Source organism: Dendrobates tinctorius, unplaced genomic scaffold (assembly GCF_039654945.1).
Source record: "Dendrobates tinctorius isolate UK_male_01 unplaced genomic scaffold, ASM3965494v1 ptg000024l, whole genome shotgun sequence".
NCBI lineage: Eukaryota > Metazoa > Chordata > Amphibia > Anura > Dendrobatidae > Dendrobates > Dendrobates tinctorius.
In genome coordinates this window covers 9185494-9209734 of record NW_027361692.1, presented here as the reverse complement: position 1 = coordinate 9209734, position 24241 = coordinate 9185494, and the positions used below count along the sequence as shown (strand labels likewise).

Sequence of the window (24241 nt, the reverse complement as noted above, 5' to 3'; positions counted from 1 at the left end):
AGCGACTGCAGCACCACCAGATGTAGCCAAAGACCTTCTAGGAGCATACAGTATAGGAGAGGATGCATATCACACATTCAAGGATGAGCGTTTGGGTACCGATACGCCAACTACACTGTTTCATGACAAGATGACTAAGAACAATCTTAAAACGTTCTCTAACATGAGAATGAAGACACACAGACAAGGCCTTGGCAAGGAGGTAATTTTGAAGGCTGACAGGAACCTATTTGGCCAGATGATACTTGTAGCTGAGAACAGAAAGCTACAAATGAGTGATGTCTTGACTCATCCCCTGGGGCCATTGCCATGGGCACTTGCCAACGGTGATGGGTCTATCCGCAAGACCAACAAGGCTGCCCTAGCAAGGGAGTTGGAGAGGAATGCTCCTCCTGCAGAGGTGATCCCTGAGCCCTCTGCAACCATCATTGATGGGATGAGCCTGGTTCAGAAACTGAAGGGAAACGATGCAACATTTGCCCAGCTAGCAGGCACAGCAATGAGTCGCGCTATCCATGAGGGTGCTAAGAGCAAGCGCATTGATATTGTCTTTGACGTCTACAAGGAGACATCCATCAAAGATACAGAAAGAGTCAACAGATATGAAGGCACAGGGATCCATTTCAAGAACATTCAACATGGGCACAACATCCAGCAGTGGAGAAAGCTACTAAGTAATTCCTCCAACAAGGCAAGTCTCATAAAATTTCTGGTAGAAGAATGGAAGGCGAAACACCACAGGGAGAAACTTGAGGAGAAGATGTATGTCACATGTGAGCAGCTCTGCTTTAAGATCACCAAAGAACAGTGGGAAGAGGCTGCTGACCTTAAGTCAAGTCAAGAAGAAGCAGACACACGCCTCCTTCTCCATGCTCTTCATGCAGCAGAATCTGGTTACAAGTCTGTCATCATCACTTCAGAGGATACTGATGTCATGGTCCTGTGTCTGGGCATGTGCCACAAAATCCCATCCCACCTGTTCCAGAAATGCGGTACACAGAACCGGACAAGATTCCTGGATATCACCACTCTGAGCAGAACATTGGGAGGCAGCGTGTGTGATTCATTGATTGGTATGCATGCATTTACAGGCTGTGACACAGTCAGTGCATTCACTGGCCATGTGAAGATGACGACACTCAAGCAGTTGAAGATGAACAAGACATACCAGGATGCCTTTCAGGAAGTTGGTCGTTCATGGGAAGTGTCTCCCGAACTCTTTGAGAAGTTACAGGAAATCACCTGCCACATGTACCTGCCAACTACCCAAACAACTGAGGTAAACAGGCTCCGGTATCAGCTGTTCTGTGCCAGACGTGGAGTGGTAGAGTCAAGTCAACTCCCTCCTTGCCAAGACTGCCTTTTCATGCATGCACTGCGTGCAAACTACCAGGCTGCGATCTGGAGGAGAAGTCTGCAGAGCCAGCCATTTGTTGCAAACCCAACAGACTGCGGTTGGATGATAGATAATGACGGAAAGCTTGTTGTCAAGTGGATGCGAGGGGCACCAGCACCAGAAGCTATTATCCAGCTACTGTCCTGCAAGTGTGTGCGGTCATGCGAACTTCCTCAGTGTACTTGCATCAGCAATGGCCTGAAGTGCACGGACATGTGCAGGTTACAGACATGCCAGAACAAGGGTATTGAAGACGAGCCAGTAGAACAACAGTCAGATTCAGAGTCTGATGTTGAAGATATTATGGAGTAACGTTATATAATTATACATACACACACAATATATATATATATATATATATATATACACACACACCTACACACACACACACATTAGTATGGACAAGCCCAAGACATGTTCAGTGTGTATTTACATAACTTGGATTAAATTTTGTTACAAATACTACATGCATTGTATTGACATTTTGGCATTTCCACTAAATCGACCTTTAATCATTATTTTTTGGAAATATAGGTAGGATCTATTCAAAAGGTGAAAAATACCATTAACCCCTTCGCGCCGGCCGCTGTAGCGGTACGGCGAATCGTACCCGGATCATATGCCGGGCGATCGCCGCGGGTCGGGAGCCGGTTCCCGGTGCAAAGTGGTTACTGTACCTCCTAAAACATTCCTTAGGGGGTGTAGTTTCAAAAATGGGGTCACTTTTTTGGGGTTTCCACTGTGCGGGACCTCAGGGTGTCTCCAAATGTGACATGGCCCCATAGATTTCTTACAGTGAATTTTGCCGCAGCTTCGCTTGCGAAGCCTGCCGTGCGCCAATACTGTGGTTTTAGACAACACTTGTGGTATTGCCATGTTCGGGAGACAATGGGGAATAAAAAGTGGGGTGTACTTTTTCCTGGTCCCCCTTTTCAAAATGAAAAATCTGGGCCTAAAGCGACATTTTTCGGTAAAAAACGTACTTTTCAATTTCCTCAACCAAGTGCATGAAACTCCAATAGAGCGCTTGTTGGGTCAAAGTGGTTACTATACCCCCTAAAACATTCCTTAGGGGGTGTAGTTTCCAAAATGCGGTAACCTTTTGGGGGTTTCCACTCTGGGGGTACCTCAGGGTCTCTCCAATACGACATGGCCCACTGGATTTCTTCCAGTGTAATCTATTATCCCAAAAACCGCCTAGCTCTCCTTCTGTGCTGAGCCCTCTTGCGCGCCCATAATTTAGTTTACGTGTACATGTGGGGTGTTTCTATAAACTGCGGAATTGGGGTAACCAATTTTGGGTTTGGGTTTGCTGTTAACTCTTGCTGGGTTGCAGGTAAAATTGGATTACAATGGAATATCTGCCAAAAAATTGAAATTTTGATATTTCACTGTCATTTTGCTTGAATTCCTGTGCAACACCTAAGGGGTTAACAAAGTTTTGAAAATCCGTTTTGGACACCTTGAGGGGTGTAGTTTGCAAAATGGGGTAATGTATGGGTGGGTTCTGTTATACAAGACCCATAAAGTGACATCCGAACTGACTTGGTCCTTGGAAAAATGGGTTTTGGAAATTTAGTCGTAAACTTTAAAAATTGCGTATAAAACTATGAGCCTTATCACATCCGAAAAATATAAAATTTCATTTCCAAAATGATGCCAATGTGAAGTAGACATGTGGAGAATGTAAACTAATAACTGTTATGGGGGGTATCAGCATTTTTGTAAAAAGTAGAGAATTTCAAAGTTCAAAAATAGCGAATTTTTCCCAAATTTTCGTGTATTTTGTAATTTTTTATGCAGAAAGGTAAAATCTATTTACTCACAATTAGCACTACCATGAAGTACAATATGTCACGAGAAAACAATCTCAGTATGGCGTGGGTAGGTGATAGCGTCCCAAAGTTATTACCGCATGAAGTGACAGGTCAGATTTACAAAAAATGGCCTAGGCATTTGGGTACAAATAGGCCTGAAGGGGTTAAGCTACTGATGTGCAAGGGCTATCATATCAAAACAAAAACTACAGACATGCATCTACCTAAAAACACCAAAGAGAATTAGTCACTCCGGGTAGTACCGATATCTGGCCCGGCTCATGGACTATAAGCTATGTTAGTAGTAAAAATAAAAACAGATTGTGCTTTACTTACCCTGCCTGGGTGTAGAGCCTCTGCTACTGTCCTGGTGTTTGCTGCGCTGGTGACACATTGACAGTAGCGCTGCAGCCAATCAGTAAATTCAGAGGCACTAAGCGCCTTGTACCATCTATATCGGCAGAGCGGGTCTGCTCAGTTACTGTCTGCATTACTGTCAATGTGACATCAGCATTGCAGAAAACAACAGACATCAGAATCAATAGTTCAGACTCAGCACTGGACCTGGGAAGGATAAGTAGTGCACAACTTGTTATTTTTTTCTATCCTATAAGACAGATTTTCCTGAAAAGGGACAATGTTTTAATTCACTAAAAATTAGACTACTCATTCAGTCGGCAGTAGGAATTCTGTCAAAATCAATGAAATGTTCATTTAACCCATTATCACCAGATTAAAAATAATTCTTATTCAAAGAACTTATAGCAGTGGTTACCAACCCATGACACCTGAGACTATTCTCTGTTACTCAGTAGGTGTTTTGTACCATAATGTATTACAGTACCAACAAAGTGGATATGATTTTTACCATTTACTTATCCTTTTCTTCAAGACAAAAGCAGATAGAATGGCCAAGCTTTGTCAAAAAATATCATTTCATTTATTGATATATATGCAGATGTAATAGAACACTCTGTGCACAAAGACGATCATTGCTAAAGTCAGCAGGATAATGTGCTGGTGAGAATAATGATTTTAGGCAGAATTAAAAATCATTTTACCCAACAAAGGAGTGTTTTGCTCTTAAGTGGTGTGATAGCCAGTCAGTGGACAGGCAAATTATCCAGAAATGAGCATTTACAATTTTAGGTCTATGTAATTTATGTTACTCGCTTTTATAGTCCCATTAATTCATCAGTACTTTATAGACTTCATCATCAATGTCTCCCTCGGAGCTCACAGTCTAAATTCCCTATCAGTACTGCTTTGGATTAGGAGGAAACTCACACAAACACAGGGAGAACAGACATTGCACTTGTTGGGATTTGAACTGAGGACCCCGGTGCCCCACTGAGTCACCATGCTGCCCGATATTGGGAACTAAATAACCATGACCCACCTCAGGCCAGTTTCACACATCTATTTTTCACATGTTATACTCGACCATGATGCATGGACAACCCATGGGTCTCCAAATCCAAAGTCGATGGCCTTATGTATGTTTATGGGGCATGTGACCCACTGCCAGTTTGTGTAACGCGGTCCACATACTGACCGTGAATCACCGATCAGTGGAACCATCATTAGACTGACATAAATAAACCCATTATCAGTATAACCCTGTAATGTGAAATAATTATAATATATAGGTCATGAAAAATGCAACATAAGTACAAATGTTCGTAAAGCCTACCCATAGATTGTCTCCACTTGTTGGACTGGTTCCAACGCCACCAATAGGTGTCATTAATATTTGTTATTGCCCTTTTTGCATTTTTCCAAGTTATTTCTCAGTGCAGGGTAATAATGATAATGGGTTGATTATGTTAATTACTAATTTTGGCCTTGTGTGATTGCATCACCCATAGTCCATCAAGCTGGATGAGAGTCTGCAAACATGTCTTACAAGAGCCTATAGGCAATGTGGTCATATCAGATTGTCCTGTAAGCACTTAGATGTGACATCACTAGAATCACCTAACCTTTATTGTTTAAAAAAGGCAGTGGGAGTTGTAAATTGAGTGCATGCATTATTGCGGTAATTTAGTTTTTCAGCAATGTTTCCTTTCACGCACTTTAGAAAAACAAATTCTACTTTTCCACTTGTTAACAGTAACAAACTGGAACCACATTTTATAAAGCAGATAATGAGAAAGTTTTCATGTACAGTATTACGGAATAAATAGTGCACATTGTGCTAAAAAAAAAATGAATCCCTGGATCTTAAAAATAAAAAATCTATCTGAGATTATCCATAGTGATTTTCTTCCACGTACCTAGTTATCTGGCTTGGACTGGCCCACAGGGGAACAGGGGAATCTCTCGGTGGGCCCTTGTGCAAATCTAGGCCCCCAACCTTACTGTATGTTCAGTACTTGTCATAATTCACTTGATTCTCTATGTACAGAAAAAAGCAGCATCATTTATTAACCAAATTACCCAGTTTATTATATAGAGATATAGGTAAATTTGTGAACCAGGATCATGTAATATTTGTACGCAGGTAAAAATTGGGCCCCCAAAGTCAATATTACTGGTGGGCCCTTGGAACCCCAGTCTGACACTGCTAGGTATCATCTACCTAAGTAAAGCACGATTTAGATAAGTGGCAGGCAGTGCTGTGAGTGAAGTATTAATACTCCTTACCGGACTTGGTTCTTCCTTTATTTCATGTTTTGTTGGTTCCCTTGTGCTTCTTATTTTTTCCTCATACCAGGCTACTTGGCGGTTTTATTCTACTGATTCCAGTCGAACATACCTGACAGCCACCTGGCGATATTATGAAAGTATTCTTCCACCTCTCAGGCATGTATCAATGCTATGAATGATGAATAAAGCCATGACTTGTACTGGTTTACTAATCTGCTTTTCAATTTTGTTTTATCCCCTGCTCCCTTCTGCCTTGTTTTTTTCTTTTTTTTATTATATATCCTGCACGTAGTGTGTATGGCGTAGTTATGCGGCTGATGAGAAATCGGTTTCCATTGCTACCTGGAAGCCTCATTTGAAGGCCTTGCATACCTGCAGCCCTACAAAGTAGGTACAAATATGGCAGCTGGTGTTGTTCGTGATGTCTGTTTAACTTATAGAACACTAGTATTTATGTCAGTTTGTCTCTTGACTTTATCTACATGACAGTCCTAAATTTAAATGTATGCTAATAAATCAGACTAAAATCTCAAGGCTCCAAATTAAAACCCCATTTTCTTAGATGTTGTGTTACTTTGTCTGTTAAAGTGCTATTAGAAAGATTTTGTAAGCTTACAGGGGTTTTCCAATTTTAAGAAACCCCTGTCCCCAGGTGCACTTTGTTTTAAAATAGAAAATGTTCTTTACTCATCCTTTCTATTTCCAGCACTTCTCTGTTGCTCCCAGTGTCTGATATAGTCTCCATCACTGACTTCATATCTACAGCACTGCAGCTAAGCGGCTTTGAGATGCTCTTTACGTCAACTTGGGCATAGCCGTTGAGGTCAGCTATTAGTGTCAGGGCGGTCGGAGTGACATCATCGCTGCAGACAATGACAGCCTTCAGCCTTCCGACACTAACAGTCACTGTGAGACGCTACAGAGATAGTAGTGGATTTGAGGAGGGTGAGTAAAGCACTTGGGGAGAGGGATTTTCTGAAATCAGAAAACCCCTTTGTTTTTGTTTTGTTTTTTAAACAGGATAAATGACTTAAATAAAAAACAAATTTGCCTAACCAATCTCCCATTCTCACACTTCGTGGGTCCCTTGCCATCCTCTGCTACTTAGTCCCGCTCAACACAATCACTGGTGATCAGTGGGATTGGCTGACAGGTCATGTGCTGGTTTTTGAAAGGAACCAGAAAGCAGAGATGGGGTGGGGGGCAGGAAAAAAGAAAAATCAATGAAGTGGCAGGGAATCAGTAAGGCCAGTATAACTTTTAGTATTTTTTTTGTGAATTTGCTGTTTGAAGAAATATATTATCAGCCAAGTGACTACTTTAACTACTTCTGCCTAAGCACTTTATATAGAAATCCATGTAAATGATATACCGTATGTTTGACCACAATTGTCTTCCTTCCATGATGACTGCAAATGAGCCATGGATTAGAGAGACTGGTACCAGAACAATCAGCTGATTATCAGAATGGATTTCATTGAATGAGTGATTGTCATCTTCATCTTCATGAGATAGGCCCCTTTATTTGAACTTGTCAAGTTGAACATACTGCCTAATGTTCAGGCAACATCCCATTCTATAGAGCAGAAGGAGCTGAGCATATTAACATATTGTAGGAAAAGCTGGAGGCCCCGATTCATCATCTGCACATGTTTTTAAGTCACTTTCATTTTTTTGTCTTGTGGTATTCTTTTCCGATTTAGTCGCCAAATTCATCAAAATGGTGCACCAGTTTCATGAATTTGGCGCAAAGTTAAAAATGGACTGGAACTGTTTGGAGATCTTTACTGCCAAAAGTCACTTGTTGGTGCCAAAAGTTGCAAAAGATGCACTAAAAATTGGTGTACTAAAAATACGCCAGGGGAGGAATGGAGTAGAGTTGCGCCAAATTTTGTGACTTTTATGAATCAGCCAAAAACATCTGGAATTGCTAGTCTCTGCCCACAAAGTGGAAAAAAGAGGTAAGCATATATAAAATATACTTCAAAAAAGGTGCAAATACAATCATGAATAGGGTGCAAAACACAAAAATAGAGACAAAAACAGGTGCAAAGGCAATAATGAATCGGGGCCTAAGTATCCTGTAACTGGAACTTAAGTTCCATATGAGTGTGTACACGTACAGAAATCTTTAGGACCATCCACTGTACTCATTTCTATAAAAAAAATACAAAATTACAAAGCAGCATTATTCCAAAAAAAATGCTAGAATGAAATTTTATATAGAGAAGTTCACAGGCAACATTTTGGTTTGGAACAGGCTAGATTGAGGAGCTGAAACCGTGACTGTGAACTCATATTTTTGGACTGCTGTGTCATCATTGTGAAATACGGGAACTAGCAGAAGCATCTGAAAGCTGTCATACACCTAAATTATCAAGGTACCGTGCTGTTCCTTCTTTCCACAATTTTAAATCACAATATTAAATATTAAGCTCCTCCTACTTGTATCAGGGCACCTGCAGACAGTATGTTCAAAATGAACAAAATGTTCAACAAACCTCAGACTATATTTTTAAGCAACCTTATAAAGGGGATTTCTAGCTTGACTAAAAAGCTGACAGCAACAATCCATGAGGATAAAACAAGATATACTCACCCTGGGAATCTGCTGCCCACTACAGCACGACCATTATGACGGATTCCGCTAGATCACTTGTCACTTGATCACTGTGACCACTGATTGACTGTAGGATCAGAATACTGGTTGTTGGAAAATCATCACTTTTGGTGCCAAAGAAACTGTCAGAATGGCAGCAGATTCAGGTGAAGGGTGAGTATTAGTGTTGATCAAGCACTGAAATGCTTGAGTGCTCGGTATTCAAATTGAGCACTTTGGACAGTCAGATGTGCTCAAGTTGAGTATAATGAAAGCGAATAACAAACTCGAACATTTTTTCGAATCTCACTCTACCTGTGCCCCGCTCAGATAATCTTACAGAGACCTGAGCGCGAAGCAATACTCAGCACCTCTCAAGTATTAAGCCATGCCGAGCACGCTCGCCCATCAGTAGTGAGTATATCTTCTCTCCTCTTATCCCCATGACTTCACACTGTCAGTATTTTAAACACGTTGGGAAACTCCTTTAACTATGTTTTTTAGCCTTGAACTCATTTTCAGTTTTTTCTTTCATGATGCCCTCTATTATACTCTATTCAAGCAAAAACCTCCAATTAGAATTATGTGGATGTCGTGTTCCCAGAGCATTTATGTCACATGACTGGCAGCAAAATAAAGCCAGGATGATTGTTGTTTCTGCAGGAAACTATTAGAATTTTGAAAACAAAATTGTTCATTTAACCCCTTAAGGACTGAGCAATTTTTACATTTTGCACTTTCATTCTTCATTCCCCTTCTAAGAGCTGTAACTTTAATATCTTCCAACTGACAAAGCCATGTGAGGGCTTATTTTTTTGTTGAACTTTTGTTGAACTAAAGGTTCTTTTGTTCAGCGTTATCCATTTTGTCATACTGCTGACTGGAGAATGGGAAAATAAATCCAGGTGAAGTGAAATTGAGAAAAAAACCGCAATTCCACAATAGTATTTTGGGGTTTTGGGGTTTTTTCGGTGTTCATTCCAGTAAAAATGACTTGGAAAAATGATTGTCAATGTCCGTACGATTATGAAGATACCAGACTTGCAAATATATATATATTTTTATTTGTGTTGAAAAATTCAGAAATTCATAGAAAAAAACACTCTCCCAAACCGATAAAATTGTTATTTTTCTGATAATCCAGCCTTGTTAGTGCTTGTACGTTGTGTGGTGACCTGATGCTTTTATTGATTCTGTTTTAGTGTAGACACAGCACTTTGATCGCATCCTATTGCATCTTTTGTGAAGTTGCGGCAACCAGAAACCAGCAATTCTGATATTTCAATTTTTTTTCTATTAACAGTTTTTATAGATTGGGTAAATACATTTTGTGTTTTAGATATATTGGACATTTCTAGACTCATTGATTAGAAATATGTTTTTTTTTTAATCCTTTATATTTCTTTATACCGTACTTAATTGTTAACTGAGGAAAAGGGGTTTATTTGAGTTTGTAGATTTTTTTTTTTAAATTTTTTCCATTTTTAAAAACTATTTTTTTACATTTTACTTTATTTGTTAGTCCCCTTACAGGGCTTGAACCTGTTAGAGGCAGATGCTAGCTATATAATACAGCCTACATATGCCATTACAGGCGATCTTTAGCAGAAAACTGTCCAATGCATTTGTCACTACGTCCTATGTTTCATCAGTCTGAATATCAGTTTTCTAAACTAGTACACACTGACCTTTATTCAATAACAGGAAAGACAGCAACCTATTTTTGTCACAGCCTTTTCTGCCAGACACAGATCCAAGTCTTCTATGTTTGCAAATCATACAGATTTAATTAACTATTTGGCAGAATTTGCATAGATGCCTCACATCCCACATAGCTCTCTAAAGAATGTGTTGACCTATCTAAAGGCAAAGCATAGCCATAAAGAATTAGCCTCTAAGATTGGATGTGCTTTTGACGTAATGGAAAAGGGTAAAAAAAAATTCTCATGGAAAATCAAAATAGAACTCTAACCTGAGCTGAAACATCTTTCTTCATGACCCACATGTTTATTGCAAGCGCTGAGACCACCAAAGTGTTTTAAAGGGAATCCGTCACCCCTTTTTTGAGATATCATATAATGATATCATTCAATTGTGTGTCACATAAGGATACTCTTAGTACTTTTGCTTCCCCCTGACCCCGCACCTTTCATGCATAAATACCTTTTTTATATCGGTTCAGATGTATGTAAACTGCCACGGTCCGGTCCGATGGGCGGGGCTTATTCAACTGCCCCCCCCCTCTGTCTTGCTCTACACAAGAAGAAATGCGTAGAGCAAGACAGGGAGGGGGGAGCAGTTGAATAAGCCCCGCCCAGCGGACCGGACAGCGGCAGTTTACATACATCTGAACCGATATAAAAAAGGTATTTATACATGAAAGGTGCGGGGTCAGGGGGAAGCAAAAGTACTAAGAGAATCCTTATGTGACACACAATTGAATGATATCATTATATGATATCTCAAAAAAGGGGTGACAGATTCCATTTAAGCTGTTCTACACCCCAGACTGTCAGAGTAATTAATCAAGACCTTGAACCACAAGATATACAGCAACTTCTTCACCATAAGCGTGATTTCACATGGCAGTTTTTTATCATATATGAAAAATTCTCATTGTTTTTTTTCAGAGTTCTAGACCCATTTTTTTGTGTTCGTTTTAGTTTTTTGTGTCTGTTTCTCATATACAGTTTACCTGAGAATTGAGAATTTTGAGAATGAATAATTAGTCCTGTGAAAAAAGAAGCAGATTTGTCTGATAAGATATATTATAAAAATTCTTATTAAACATAATATTTCTGGCCATTATGTGACTTAGGAATTATTCCCTTTGCACTAGAAAGGTCAGCAATTTCTCTGTGTCGTTCTTTTTTGTCCCTCCAACTTCTTCCTCCCTCCTCTCTCTATACTGTAGAGTGTTACAGGCAAGGGGTATAGTTCGACAGTTTGACCACTCATAGAAGACAGATTTGTAGATGGATTTGAGCAATTTATTTTTTTAAGTGAGTGATAAGTGCAGAAGAAAAAGTGCCGAAAGAAAAAGAAAAAAAGACATTTTTCTTTACTAATAAATAACAAAGTTTCTTATCTTCACTTACACTACTGAATTCTGAAAAAGATGTTATTACTTTAAGATGACCCTTCACCTCCCCAACTTTGACTTTTTTTGCTAAATATTTTTTATATTCTCAATGTTATTCCTCCTAGAAACGTATGAATAAATTGACAGCTGGGTGTTACCAGTTGGGGTTTGTCTCCGTGCACTCTGACACTGCCCAATAAATACTGATACTTTGAGCCCATCTAGGGACACACCCATTTGACAAGGGAGGGTGATAACATCCAGTTGCCAATTAATTATTAATGTAAGGCAAAATGTAGAGCTGTGAAAAAAGATGCTGTGGAATCTTATTTTCATGGGTATTTTCTAAAACAAACATGACAGGGTTGGTGACCGGTCCTCTGGAATGGGTTGTCCACATTTGTATTTAAACCTGCAAAGGAAGCCTCTGTTTTAAAAATAATAATATTTGCCTTACTTACTGACCGTAACTCCAACACTGCCTCTCAGGTGCCAATCTGTAGCATGTGACTACTGCAGCCAATCACTGGGCTCAGCAGCAACGCTAAGGCTGATGGCGTAAACCACTGAGCTCCAGTGAGTACCTGCAGTTCTCACATGCTGTAGACATCACCTCTGCAGCAATGTCAATAAACACTGAAGAGGCAGTGCCAGAGTGGCAGGATAGCAATGCTGATTTTCCTTTTTTAAACACATTTTCTTTTTTAGGCCTCCTTCACATGTCCGTATAATACCGTTACCCGAAAAAACGATACCGGTGTCATCAGTGTTTTGGATGAGTGAGCCAGGTTATCAGTGTGCCACTTGTGGGCGATCAATTTGTTTCGAGTATGTTAAGAAAAAACAATTCCAAAGCTTCTCCTATACTTTGCAATGTTAAACATGGACGGCATATGGATGACACATGGATGCCATCCGTGTGCTGGACATGTTTTACATGGACCCATAGACTTGTATTGGCTCTTGTCATCCATGCTTCCTGTAAAAAAACTGACATGTCGCCGTATGGTTTGCGTGGACACATGATCCGTGCAAACACATGGACATATGATCCATGCAAACACATGGACAACTGCATAGATTATAATGGGTATGTGTGGCATCCATGAAAAAAATGGATGCAAATGCAGACATTTAAAGGAAGTCTTAGACAGATCGAGCCTGTTCATTGTTAAGCTTCAAACCTCTTTGAGCAATTGGGGACATTAATTTGGAGCCTCGGGTTATTAGGTCTTTGGAAAGTATTTGCCAAGAACCATGAAGAACACTGCTTGGACAAACACAATTATATGTTCATATTACGTGCTTATATAAGACAATATTTTCAATACAAGCAAAAATATAGCCCACTTACAGTTATTTTCCAAATTGTTCCATGAGAGACAACTATTAATTGACTTTAATCTACTTCATCACTGCAGATACTATTATTCTTAATAAAAGTCTACAGCTTTCTGTAAAGTATGTGTCTGCCATGCATTTGCCTCATTGAGTGCTTTGCCAGTCTGCTGTGCTATGTACTGAGCATGCTGCATGGAAATGGACTGTGGGAAACATATATGTGATGTGTTTGCTTCCGAGCTTTGTTGCACTGTTTAAGCTAAAGCAAATTGTGTGTTGTGTGTCCCATATTGAATAACAATTGCATTTCCTATTGTCCTATGAACTGTTTATATCACATAATATAAATACAGTCCGCTTAATTACATTATTTTTCATTCTTTTTCATTAACTAATACCTGAAGGAAAGAACAAGGAGAGACAACTGGAAGGTTTGTGTAAATATGATTTATTCTTCTTTGAGCATAAATTTACATTTTAATGGATATGCATAGTAAACATACAAATGAAGGCCCTGTTTAAGAAAATGTCAAATATGTTACCCAATTGTAAGTCCATTATTGATACATAAATTCCAAGTTGCAATAGAATGAACCAAAAGCAAAAAAACTGCATGTGACGATATCCCAACATTTCTAATATTGGGACATGAGTCTTTTTATAATGGTAAAGATTAGTCAAAGTTGTAGTATAGCCACATTTTTATGTGCGACTTTTAAAGTGTACATTTCATATGATGTGAGTTTTCAGAATAAGCTTTAATTTGTAGAACATGAGGAGTAGCACTATCTCTGACCATGATATGACTTCTATATGACGTTTTGGTCTTTTGGACAAATCTTTTGATTCTATTTCTCTAATGTGTTTTCCCTGAGTAGAGACTAGCTAATATGATAGTTCATACATTTCATACAGAGAGAAGTTCCAGCTCCTTTTTATCTGTAACAACACAAATTTGGACTGACAAAATGAGTAGCCAAATGAAGAGAACCAAAATATAGACTAAAATAATTAATTTTTAATTAATCATTTGTTAAAAACATAGAAAAAGTTGCAAAGGAAATGTAACAAAAACAGACCGCCCAAAAAGGGGGACATTGTGCTGTTCTGCTATCCCGAGAGTCACAAAAAAAGCTGCACTTTAAACCATAGGAGTAAGGTAAATACAATGTATACATCAAAGTCTGTGACTTCCTATGAAAATAATGCAAGCTGTAAGGAGACTGCTCTGCTGAGCACTAGCTGAAATAGCATAAGGCTGGTTTCACATTTGCGTTTTTTAGCGCTGGAAAAAAACGCACACCTGCGCATGCGTTTTTTCCCCTATATTTAACATGGGTGCGCATACCTGCGCGCTGGTAAGCGCATGTATGCGATTTTCATGCGCTGCGTTTTTTTGGGGTGTGCGTTGGGATTTTCCAGACGCAGCATGTTGCATTTTTTGGCCCTGCAAAAAAGCGCATGCGCACATATGCGCACGTTTTGCGCTAAAAATGGCCATTATAGCCTATGGATGCGCATATGTGCGCACTGGCATGCTCATGTATGCATTTTTTTGCATATGCGTTTTTTTTTAAACCATGGAATTTAGGGGTTTGGGTTAGAGTTAGGGTTAGTTAAGGGGGTTTAGGGTTAGGGTTATGGTCAGGGTCAGGGTTAGGGTTGGGGTTTGGGTCAGGGTTAGGGTTAAGTATGGTTTTGTTAAGGATTAGGGTCATGGTTAGGGTCAGGATTAGGGTTAAGTATGGTTTTGTTAAGGGTTAGGGTCAGGGTTAGGGTTAGGGTTAGGGTCAGGGTTAGGGTTAGGGCTAGGGTTAGGGTCAGGGTTAGGGTCAGGATTAGGGTTAAGTATGGTTTTGTTAAGGATTAGGGTCATGGTTAGGGTCAGGATTAGGGTTAAGTATGGTTTTGTTAAGGGTTAGGGTCAGGGTTAGGGTTAGGGTTAGGGTTAGGGTCAGGGTTAGGGTTAGGGTTAGGGTCAGGGTTAGGGTCAGGATTAGGGTTAAGTATGGTTTTGTTAAGGATTAGGGTCAGGGTTAGGGTCAGGATTAGGGTTAGTATGGTTTTGTTAAGGGTTAGGGTCAGGGTTAGGGTTAGGGTTAGGGTTAGGGTTAGGGTCAGGGTTAGGGTCAGGATTAGGGTTAAGTATGGTTTGGTTAAGGGTTAGGGTCAGGGTCAGGGTTAGGGTTAGGGTTAGGGTCAGGGTTAGGGTTAAGTATGGTTTTGTTAAGGGTTAGGGTCAGGGTTAGGGTTAGGGTTAGGGTCAGGGTTAGGGTTAGGGTTAGGGTTAGGGTCAGGGTTAGGGTTAGGGTTAGGGTTAGGGTTAGGGTTAGTTAGGGTTTAGGGTTTGGGTTAGGGTTAAGTATGATTTGGTTAAGGGTTAGGGTCAGGGTTAGGGTTAGGGTTAGGGTCAGGGTTAGGGTTAGGGTTAGGGTCAGGGTTAGGGTTAGTAAAGTCATGGTTTGGGTAGTGTGAGGGGCCACCTAAAAATGTTGGAAAAAAACGCAAACGCGGTAAAAACGCGCTAAAAACGCATACAAACGCATAAAAACGCTGCGTTTTTTTCATGCATGCTCATAAAAATGCTTGAAAAAAACGCAGCAGTTGTATGCTTATGTATGCGTTTTTTCAATGCGTTTTTTTGCGGGAAAAACGCGCTGCAAAAAAAAGCAAGTGTGAAACTAGCCTAAGTATGGTAAATTAAAAGTTTTACCAGGGTAGCCAGACATGGCACAGCCATGAGGCTAGACCTCAGTGTCCCTCCTTACCCCGATGTACGTTTTGCATTCAGCTTCTTCTGGGGGTGTCCACGCTGTCCACTGCCTCTGTCTCCTCTCGGTTTGGGACACCCACGTCATGCAGCACTGCTTACTGTCCAGACCCTAGATCTGCTTCTGATGCACACTGGTATATATCTGATGACGGCTGAACAGGACGTCGGAAGGTGAGAATAACTATATTTTTTGTTTTTTTTATTTTTTACACCTGATCGCTGGTCTCCCGCTGTCACACACAGCGATGTGTGCTGGCCAGCGGGAGACCAGCGACCAAAGAAATGTCCAGAGATTTCTTGCAGCGATCAGTGATACCGGCAGGGGGGCCGCTCGCTGATCGCTGTCACACACCGCAATCTCGCTGGTGAGATCGCTGTTACGTCACAAAAGTTGTGACTCAGCAGCGATCTCGCTACCGAGATTGCTTAGTGAGACGGGGCCTTAAGGAGATAGTGCTGTGGGTTAGTGTCACGTCACCGTCAGACTCGGGGCCTGCTGTTCCGCCCTCAGCCACTAGGAGGCGACGGACTGTCACGCCGCCCTCGGGCTCGGGGCCTGCTGTCCAGGCCTCGGCTACCAGGAGGCGCCGGACTGACATGTCATCGTCGAATTCAGGGCCTGCTGTTCCGCCCTCAGCCACTGTGAGGCGCCGTGGCTCGCGCCCGAGTAATGGCGGCAACAGTGAAAGGGCTTCTGCGCAGGCGTCTAGTGGACACAGACTCCGCTCCTCTGTCAGTAATGAAGGGGTTGGTGCATCGTCATCAGGTCTGGTCCTGGGGGCGGTCCTGATGACATCATCAGCCCGGGAGCCTGTGAGGGATGACCTGATCCCTCAAATACCTTTGGACTGGGCTTGCAAGCCGCCGGATATATTCTTGGTTCCCTTGCGTGTTACTGTGTGAATTGCTGTTGACTGACTCTGACTTTTGCCTGGACTTCTGACTCTGCTTCTGCCTAACGATTCTGTACCTCTGCGACTCTCCTGGTTTATGACTCTGACTTCGGCCTGGATTCTGACTCTGCTTCTGCCTAACGATTCTGTACCTCTGCGACTCTCCTGGTTTATGACTCTGACTTCGGCCTGGATTCTGACTCTGCTTCTGCCTAACGATTCTGTACCTCTGCGACTCTCCTGGTTTATGACTCTGGCTTCGGCCTGGAATCTGACTCTGCTACTGTCTACTGTTTTTGTACCGTTGCTGCCTGACTGGTTTAGTCTCAGATATCATTGCCTCTGTGTCCTGTATTGGAACACCTTTCTGGCGACCGTCCTGCTCTGGTCATTGCTCCTATTCAGACAGTGCCTCCTGGGCTCTGCTATAAATCCAGATCCCTGTATAGGGGTAAAGGGTATCAGTGTTTCTCGGGGTGCTGTCTGGCTGCAGTCCAGACCGCAGGCAGACGTCACATTATATCCGGCCCAAAAAAATAAAACTGCTCTTGTGTCTATACTTAACACATATAAAAGCAGTTTTCCTTACCTTTTTTTTTTCTTCCTCCTGACTGAGCTGATTCCTGGCCCAAACACCTGTTACATTGCACAGCCTGGAAGGTCACTCTCAGGCTCAAGCATGCTGCAGCCTGGAAGCTTCAAAGAAAATACTGGCTGTTGGAAATCCACATTCCTGGAGCATCGCCCCCTGGAAAGCGGCCAAACTGTTGTTACCAGTTTCCCTTTCTTTTGCTAAGAAACGTCTGTGTGTGAAGGCTTATGTGGATTGTGGTGCTGCCGGCAACCTTATGGATTTTTTATTTGCTAAGAGTCTGGGTGTACCTCTGCTAAAGCTTAAAGTGCCTATTCAGACTATTACAATTAATGGTACATCTATAGATCAGGGAGGCGTGGAATTCATTACTGACGAAATTTCTATGTCAGTGGGGACATTGCATAACGAACAAATGTCATTTTTTGTTATACACAATTTATCAGATCCAGTTGTGTTAGGCATGCCATGGTTGCACCAGCATAATCCAGTTATTGACTGGCGCATAGGTGATATCGTGCGCTGGAGTCCACGGTGTCAGAATCACTGTATGTCACTGTCAGTGAACCAAGTTAAAATTAAAAACCCCTCCATTCCATATGCATTCGGAGATTATGAAGATGTCTTCTCCATAGTGGAGTCTGAGAAACTACCTCCTCATAGAGAGTACGACTGTCCTATAGACTTGGTCCCTGGTGCCCGTCTCCCTAAGGGGAGAATATTCAACCTCTCGGGTCCGGAGCGTGTAGCCATGAATGACTACATAGCAGACAGCCTACGTAAAGGCTTTATTAGACCTTCCACCTCACCTGTAGGAGCTGGGTTTTTCTTTGTAGAAAAAAAAGATGGTGGACTCAGACCATGCATCGATTATCGTGAGCTGAACGCAATTACTGTAAAAAATCAGTACTCGCTCCCACTCATTCCTGATCTGTTTAATCAGCTACTGGGAGCCCGCTGGTTTACTAAACTTGACCTCCGGGGGGCATATAGTCTGGTCCGCATAAGAAGCGGTGACGAATGGAAAACGGCCTTTAATACACCTCTTGGTCACTTTGAGTACCTTGTAATGCCGTTCGGACTCAGTAACGCACCTGCCGTATTTCAACACTTTGTCAATGACATTTTCAGGGACATTTGTGGGGTGTATGTCGTCGTGTATCTGGATGACATTTTGATTTATTTGGCTGACCCTGTGACACATGCTCAACACGTCCGTTCGGTATTGCAGAGACTGCGAAAAAACTCCTTGTATGCGAAATTAGAAAAATGTGTTTTTTTTGCTGAAGAGGTACAGTTCTTAGGATACATGGTCTCAGGCAAGGGGTTTCGCATGGACCCTGCCAAGATTCAACCCATTAAGGATTGGGTGCAACCCAAATCGCTGAAAGCGCTGCAGCGGTTTTTGGGATTTGCGAATTATTACCGCAAGTTTATCAGGGGTTTCTCTGAGATTGCCAAGCCACTCACGGACCTTACCCGAAAAGGGGTGGACGTGACTAATTGGAATCCTGAGGCAACCCGAGCTTTTTCTACACTAAAGGAGTGCTTCGTGGCCAACCCGGTGTTGATTCAACCAAACTTGGACCACCCCTTTATTGTTGAAGTAGATGCCTCCGAAGTCGGAGTGGGAGCAGTGCTCTCGCAAGGCACTGCATCCCTCACTCAGCTTCGCCCATGTGCATTTTTCTCCCGCAATTCTCTGCCACGGAGGGAAACTATGACGTCGGTAATCGAGAATTACTGGCGATCAAATGGGCCTTCGAGGAATGGCGCCACTTCCTCGAAGGTGCCAAACACAAGGTCACTGTTATTACAGACCACAAAAACCTAACCTACCTAGAGTCAGCTAAAAGACTAAATCCTAGGCAGGCTAGGTGGGCCTTGTTTTTCTCCAGGTTTGATTTTATAATCACCTTCCGCCCCGGGACTAAAAATGTGAGGGCAGATGCCCTCTCTCGCAGTTTCTGCCCCACACAGACCGAGGACTGTGAACCAGTCCCAATATTGGCTAATGGAATCGTCGTGTCGGCAGTGTCTTTGGACCTTCTGGAGGAGATCCGTAGGTCTTCAGAGCAAGTTCCTGACACTACGCCCCCCAAAAAATTGTTCGTTCCGGCTAACCTTCGTCTGCAGGTTCTAAAAGAATCGCACGACTCTGTCCTGGCAGGCCATCCAGGTCTCAATAATACCACCAGGTTGGTAACTAGGAACTTTTGGTGGCCGACGGTGGTCAAGGACTGTAAGGACTATGTTTCAGCGTGTGAAGTCTGTGCCCGCGCCAAGTCCCTCCATAGTCGCCCTGCCGGCTGGCTTCAGTCCTTGCCCACCCCTGAGAGTCCATGGACCCACATCTCCATGGATTTCATTACAGACCTGCCGCCATCAGATGGGAAAACTTGTATCTGGGTGGTGGTAGACAGGTTCAGCAAGCAGGGCCATTTTATTCCCCTGTCTGGGTTGCCTAACTCTGAGACTTTAAGTAAGTTGTTTATCCTGCACATTGTACGTCTGCACGGCGTTCCGGAAAATATTGTGTCCGACAGGGGTACCCAGTTTGTCTCGAAGTTCTGGAGGGCATTCTGTAGACGCATTGGTGTGGAGTTGTCCTTTTCTTCGGCATACCATCCCGAAACTAATGGTCAAACTGAGCGTACTAACCAAGCTCTGGAACAATACCTCCGCTGTTATGTGTCAGGACATCAGACCGATTGGGTGGAACATCTGCCATTGGCTGAGTTCGCCCTCAATAATCAATATCAAGACTCCATTAAAACTACCTCTTTCTTTTGTAACCTTGGACTACATCCGCGCTTTGGGTCGTTTTCGGCCAGGATGTCGGAGCTCCCTGGGGTGGAGCAAAATATACATCGGCTAAAAACGATTTGGTCTGAGGTTAATTCAAATTTGAAAGGGGCTCAGGGTAGACAGGCTTCGGCTGCAAATAGACGACGATCTAAGGGGCCGCACCTGGGAGTTGGCGACAAGGTTTGGCTCTCTACAAAAAATATCAAGCTTAAGGTACCGTCCGCCAAACTAGGTCCCAGGTTCATCGGCCCATACGAAATTATCGAGGTGGTTAACCCAGTAGCCTTCCGCTTAAAACTTCCACAGTCATTCAAATTGCCTAACGTATTCCACAGGTCTCTCCTCAAACCTTATCGTTCTCCCATTCACCCTGTTCAGTCCCCTCCTCCTCCTGTTTCGGTCGGGGGAGCTCTGGAGTATGAAGTCCAGGGTATCCTTGACTCCCGCCTTGTGAGGGGCTCAGTACAGTATCTGGTACACTGGAAGGGCTACGGCCCAGAAGAAAGGTCCTGGGTTCCTGCGGGGAACGTCCATGCCAAGGCATTAATTAGGAGATTTCATCTTCTTCACCCTGACAAACCGGGTTTTGAGGGTCCGGAGGCCCCTCCTGGAGAGGGGGGTACTGTCACGTCACCGTCAGACTCGGGGCCTGCTGTTCCGCCCTCAGCCACTAGGAGGCGACGGACTGTCACGCCGCCCTCGGGCTCGGGGCCTGCTGTCCAGGCCTCGGCTACCAGGAGGCGCCGGACTGACATGTCATCGTCGAATTCAGGGCCTGCTGTTCCGCCCTCAGCCACTGTGAGGCGCCGTGGCTCGCGCCCAAGTAATGGCGGCAACAGTGAAAGGGCTTCTGCGCAGGCGTCTAGTGGACACAGACTCCGCTCCTCTGTCAGTCATGAAGGGGTTGGTGCATCGTCATCAGGTCTGGTCCTGGGGGCGGTCCTGATGACATCATCAGCCCGGGAGCCTGTGAGGGATGACCTGATCCCTCAAATACCTTTGGACTGGGCTTGCAAGCCGCCGGATATATTCTTGGTTCCCCTGCGTGTTACTGTGTGAATTGCTGTTGACTGACTCTGACTTTTGCCTGGACTTCTGACTCTGCTTCTGCCTAACGATTCTGTACCTCTGCGACTCTCCTGGTTTATGACTCTGACTTCGGCCTGGATTCTGACTCTGCTTCTGCCTAACGATTCTGTACCTCTGCGACTCTCCTGGTTTATGACTCTGGCTTCGGCCTGGAATCTGACTCTGCTACTGTCTACTGTTTTTGTACCGTTGCTGCCTGACTGGTTTAGTCTCGGATATCATTGCCTCTGTGTCCTGTATTGGAACACCTTTCTGGCGACCGTCCTGCTCTGGTCATTGCTCCTATTCAGACAGTGCCTCCTGGGCTCTGCTATAAATCCAGATCCCTGTATAGGGGTAAAGGGTATCAGTGTTTCTCGGGGTGCTGTCTGGCTGCAGTCCAGACCGCAGGCAGACGTCACAGTTAGAGCACTTGCACAGCAATGTGACAGGAGTGCTGGCTGAGCCCTGGGAACAAGCTGCTGCCGGAGATTGTTTTTATGTGGAGGACACAGGTTTTATTTATTTATTTATTTTACTCGCTTATATAGCGCCATTAAATCTACAGTGCTTTTATGTCAAGATCTCAGTGCCGGTTTGACTCGTGCACATGGGATTAATGTCTGGAATCAGTGCTGATGACTGGCATTTCTGGGGTTAAAGGTTGTGATCCCGGTGCAGGCTTACCTGCACACCTGGGGCTATGATTGTGGCCTCTCCCTGGTTCTGGGAGAGGCTTCTTATAGCCTCAGGACACTCCCATCCCTGTCAGTTATACTCTTGCCCATGGCATAGTGTGGTGACCCCTGAGTGTGTTTTTGCTGTGTTCTGGTTGCTTGATAATCTGTGTATGACTCGGTCTGTTCTCTGGATATTGCTTTGGATTCTGCTTGGTACCTTCTATGTCTGTTTGGTTTTGACTGCTGCTTGACCCTGACTATCCGCTATGTCTCATCCTTGGTACGTTACGGCTATCTCTGGGTATGAACCCCGTTTTGCCTGACTCTGAGTAATTCTGTATAGTGTCTTTCCATCTCACTAAGCAGGACGCTAAGCCCCGCCCCCTTGCAGTCACATGACCATAGGTCCCGTGTCTGCTTGCTAAACTTCAGCATCCACAGGTCCTGTGCATCGGTACTTTCTGGCTGTACCTGACCCCGGTATCCCTACAGTGCGGGTGAGTCCCTGCTCAGTGGAGGCTGCACGCCGGCGCTGACAGGATCCTGACACTCAGGACACGCGCACTGGATCAGTGAGCAAGTACAGTGCGGTGTTCCTGACATTATAACTGACCATTAAGTTTTTGGGTTTTTTTTTTCTCTGCTGAGAAATATGGATCCCATACAATCTCTTGCTGAGCAAATGAAAAATCTGAGTCAGATGTTTCAGGGTTTATCTCTGGAGCAGCAAGCTCTGGCACGTTCTCAGCAGCAGGTTTCTGAGACAGTGTGGGGGGCTTTAGCTGCTGGGTCTCTGGGGGCTGGGGCGAGTGATGTTGTTTTGGTGTCCCCAGAACCACCTGTTAAACTGCCTGATTTTTTTTCTGGGAACAAAAAGGAGTTCAGGGTCTTCATGGAGGGGTGCAAACTCTTCTTTAGTTTGAGGCCACGTTCCTCTGGGGACGAAAGTCAGAAGGTAGGGGTCATTATGTCTCTGTTAAGATGGTCCCCACAAGCTTGGGCTTTCTCCCTTCCTCCCACTGCCCCTGAGAGAGTGTCTGTGAATGCGTTTTTTGAGGCCCTCGGGCACATATATGATGAGCCGGACCGAGTGCGATTGGCAGAGGACATGGTGATGACTGTCAGGGGAAACACTCGGCTGAGTGGTTTTGCACAGAATTCCGCCGCTGGGCCGCAGAGGTCTCTTGGGACGACGACGCACTCTGAGGACTCTTTCGCAGAGGCTTGTCCGAGCGGTTACAGGATGCCTTGGCATTACATCCCCCACCTAACTCTCTCAAGGACACCATGACCCAGGCCGTCCGGATGGACCACAGGCTGCGGACCAGGGGGGTGATGCAGGCGGAGACTCCATTGTTCCCTATTGGAAAAGAGAATGTTTCTGTACCCATGGACGTAGGGGCTCTCTCCCTGAAGGAAAAGGAGAGACAATGCCGGAGAGAAAAGCAGTTATGCTTCTACTGTGGTAAAACGGGACATTGGAAAAGGGAGTGTCCTGATTGTCCATCCTCAACCGGGTCGACGGGAAACGACTAGGTCTGGGTAGTCAGCGGGGAGACTACTCAGACCCTCAGGTACCCTTTTCCTCGTTTTCTAAGGTGTTGCTTCATGTGGAACTGTTAGTGGACGATTGCTGTTTTCCCTCTACAGCTTTCGTGGACTACGGATCATCCATCAATCTCATTGACTCCCAATTGGTCACACGCTGTAAGATAGGGACAGTTAGACTTAAGGTTCAGATCAAAGTGGTGGCCATTGACTCCTCCCCCCTCACTAAAGAGGGAATTCTCTTTATGTCTGACTTGTTTTCACTCAAAGTGGGCGCTACCCATGTGGAAAAATTAAGTTGTTTGGTTCTGGACAATCTACCAGCAGGATTGGTGTTGGGCATGCCCTGGTTACAACGCCATAACCCAGTCATTAACTGGAAAACGGGGGAGATTGTTCAGTAGGGGTTTATTGATTCGATGTTATGTGATAAGTCTGCACTATTGGTTGAACCTGTTAAATCTGTATCTGTGTCATCTGTCGAGCTGGAAGGTATTCCAGAGTACCTGAAAGAATTCGAAGATGTGTTCTCTGAAAGCGAGGCCGAGACGTTGCCGCCACATAGACCCTTTGACTGCGCTATCGAGTTAGTCCCGGGGGCTAAATTTCCTAAAGCCCGTCTGTTTAATTTATCTGGCCCTGAGTGCTTGGCCATGAAAGATTACATTGCTGAGAGCCTTCGCAAAGGACACATACGTCCCTCAGTCTCACCTGTGGCGGCAGGGGTTTTTTTTGTTAAGAAAAAAGATGGTGGTTTACGTCCCTGCCTCGATTTTCGTGAGCTGAACAAGATTACTGTACGAAATACGTACCCCCTTCCGTTGATTCCCGATTTGTGTAACCAACTTTCAGGGGCAAAATGGTTCTCCAAACTGGATCTTCGGGGGGCATGTAATTTGATAAGGGTCCAGGAGGGGGATGAATGGAAAACAGCGTTCCTCATGACCGAGGGACTGTTTGAAAATTTAGTCATGCTGTTTGGTCTTACCAATGCC

At 43.7% G+C, this 24241-nt stretch overlaps 1 protein-coding gene across 2 annotated transcripts in view; it reads left to right on the top strand.

Moving 5' to 3' along the window:
• The window catches only part of KCNQ5 (potassium voltage-gated channel subfamily Q member 5), a 1056555-nt gene that overhangs the window by 854693 nt on the left and 177621 nt on the right, over positions 1-24241 (top strand). For both annotated transcript variants that reach the window (XM_073569339.1, XM_073569340.1), the window contains exons 8-9: positions 6155-6249; positions 13289-13315. In XM_073569339.1, the coding sequence (XP_073425440.1) occupies positions 6155-6249; positions 13289-13315 (122 nt within the window). The remainder of the gene's footprint in view (positions 1-6154; positions 6250-13288; positions 13316-24241) is intronic.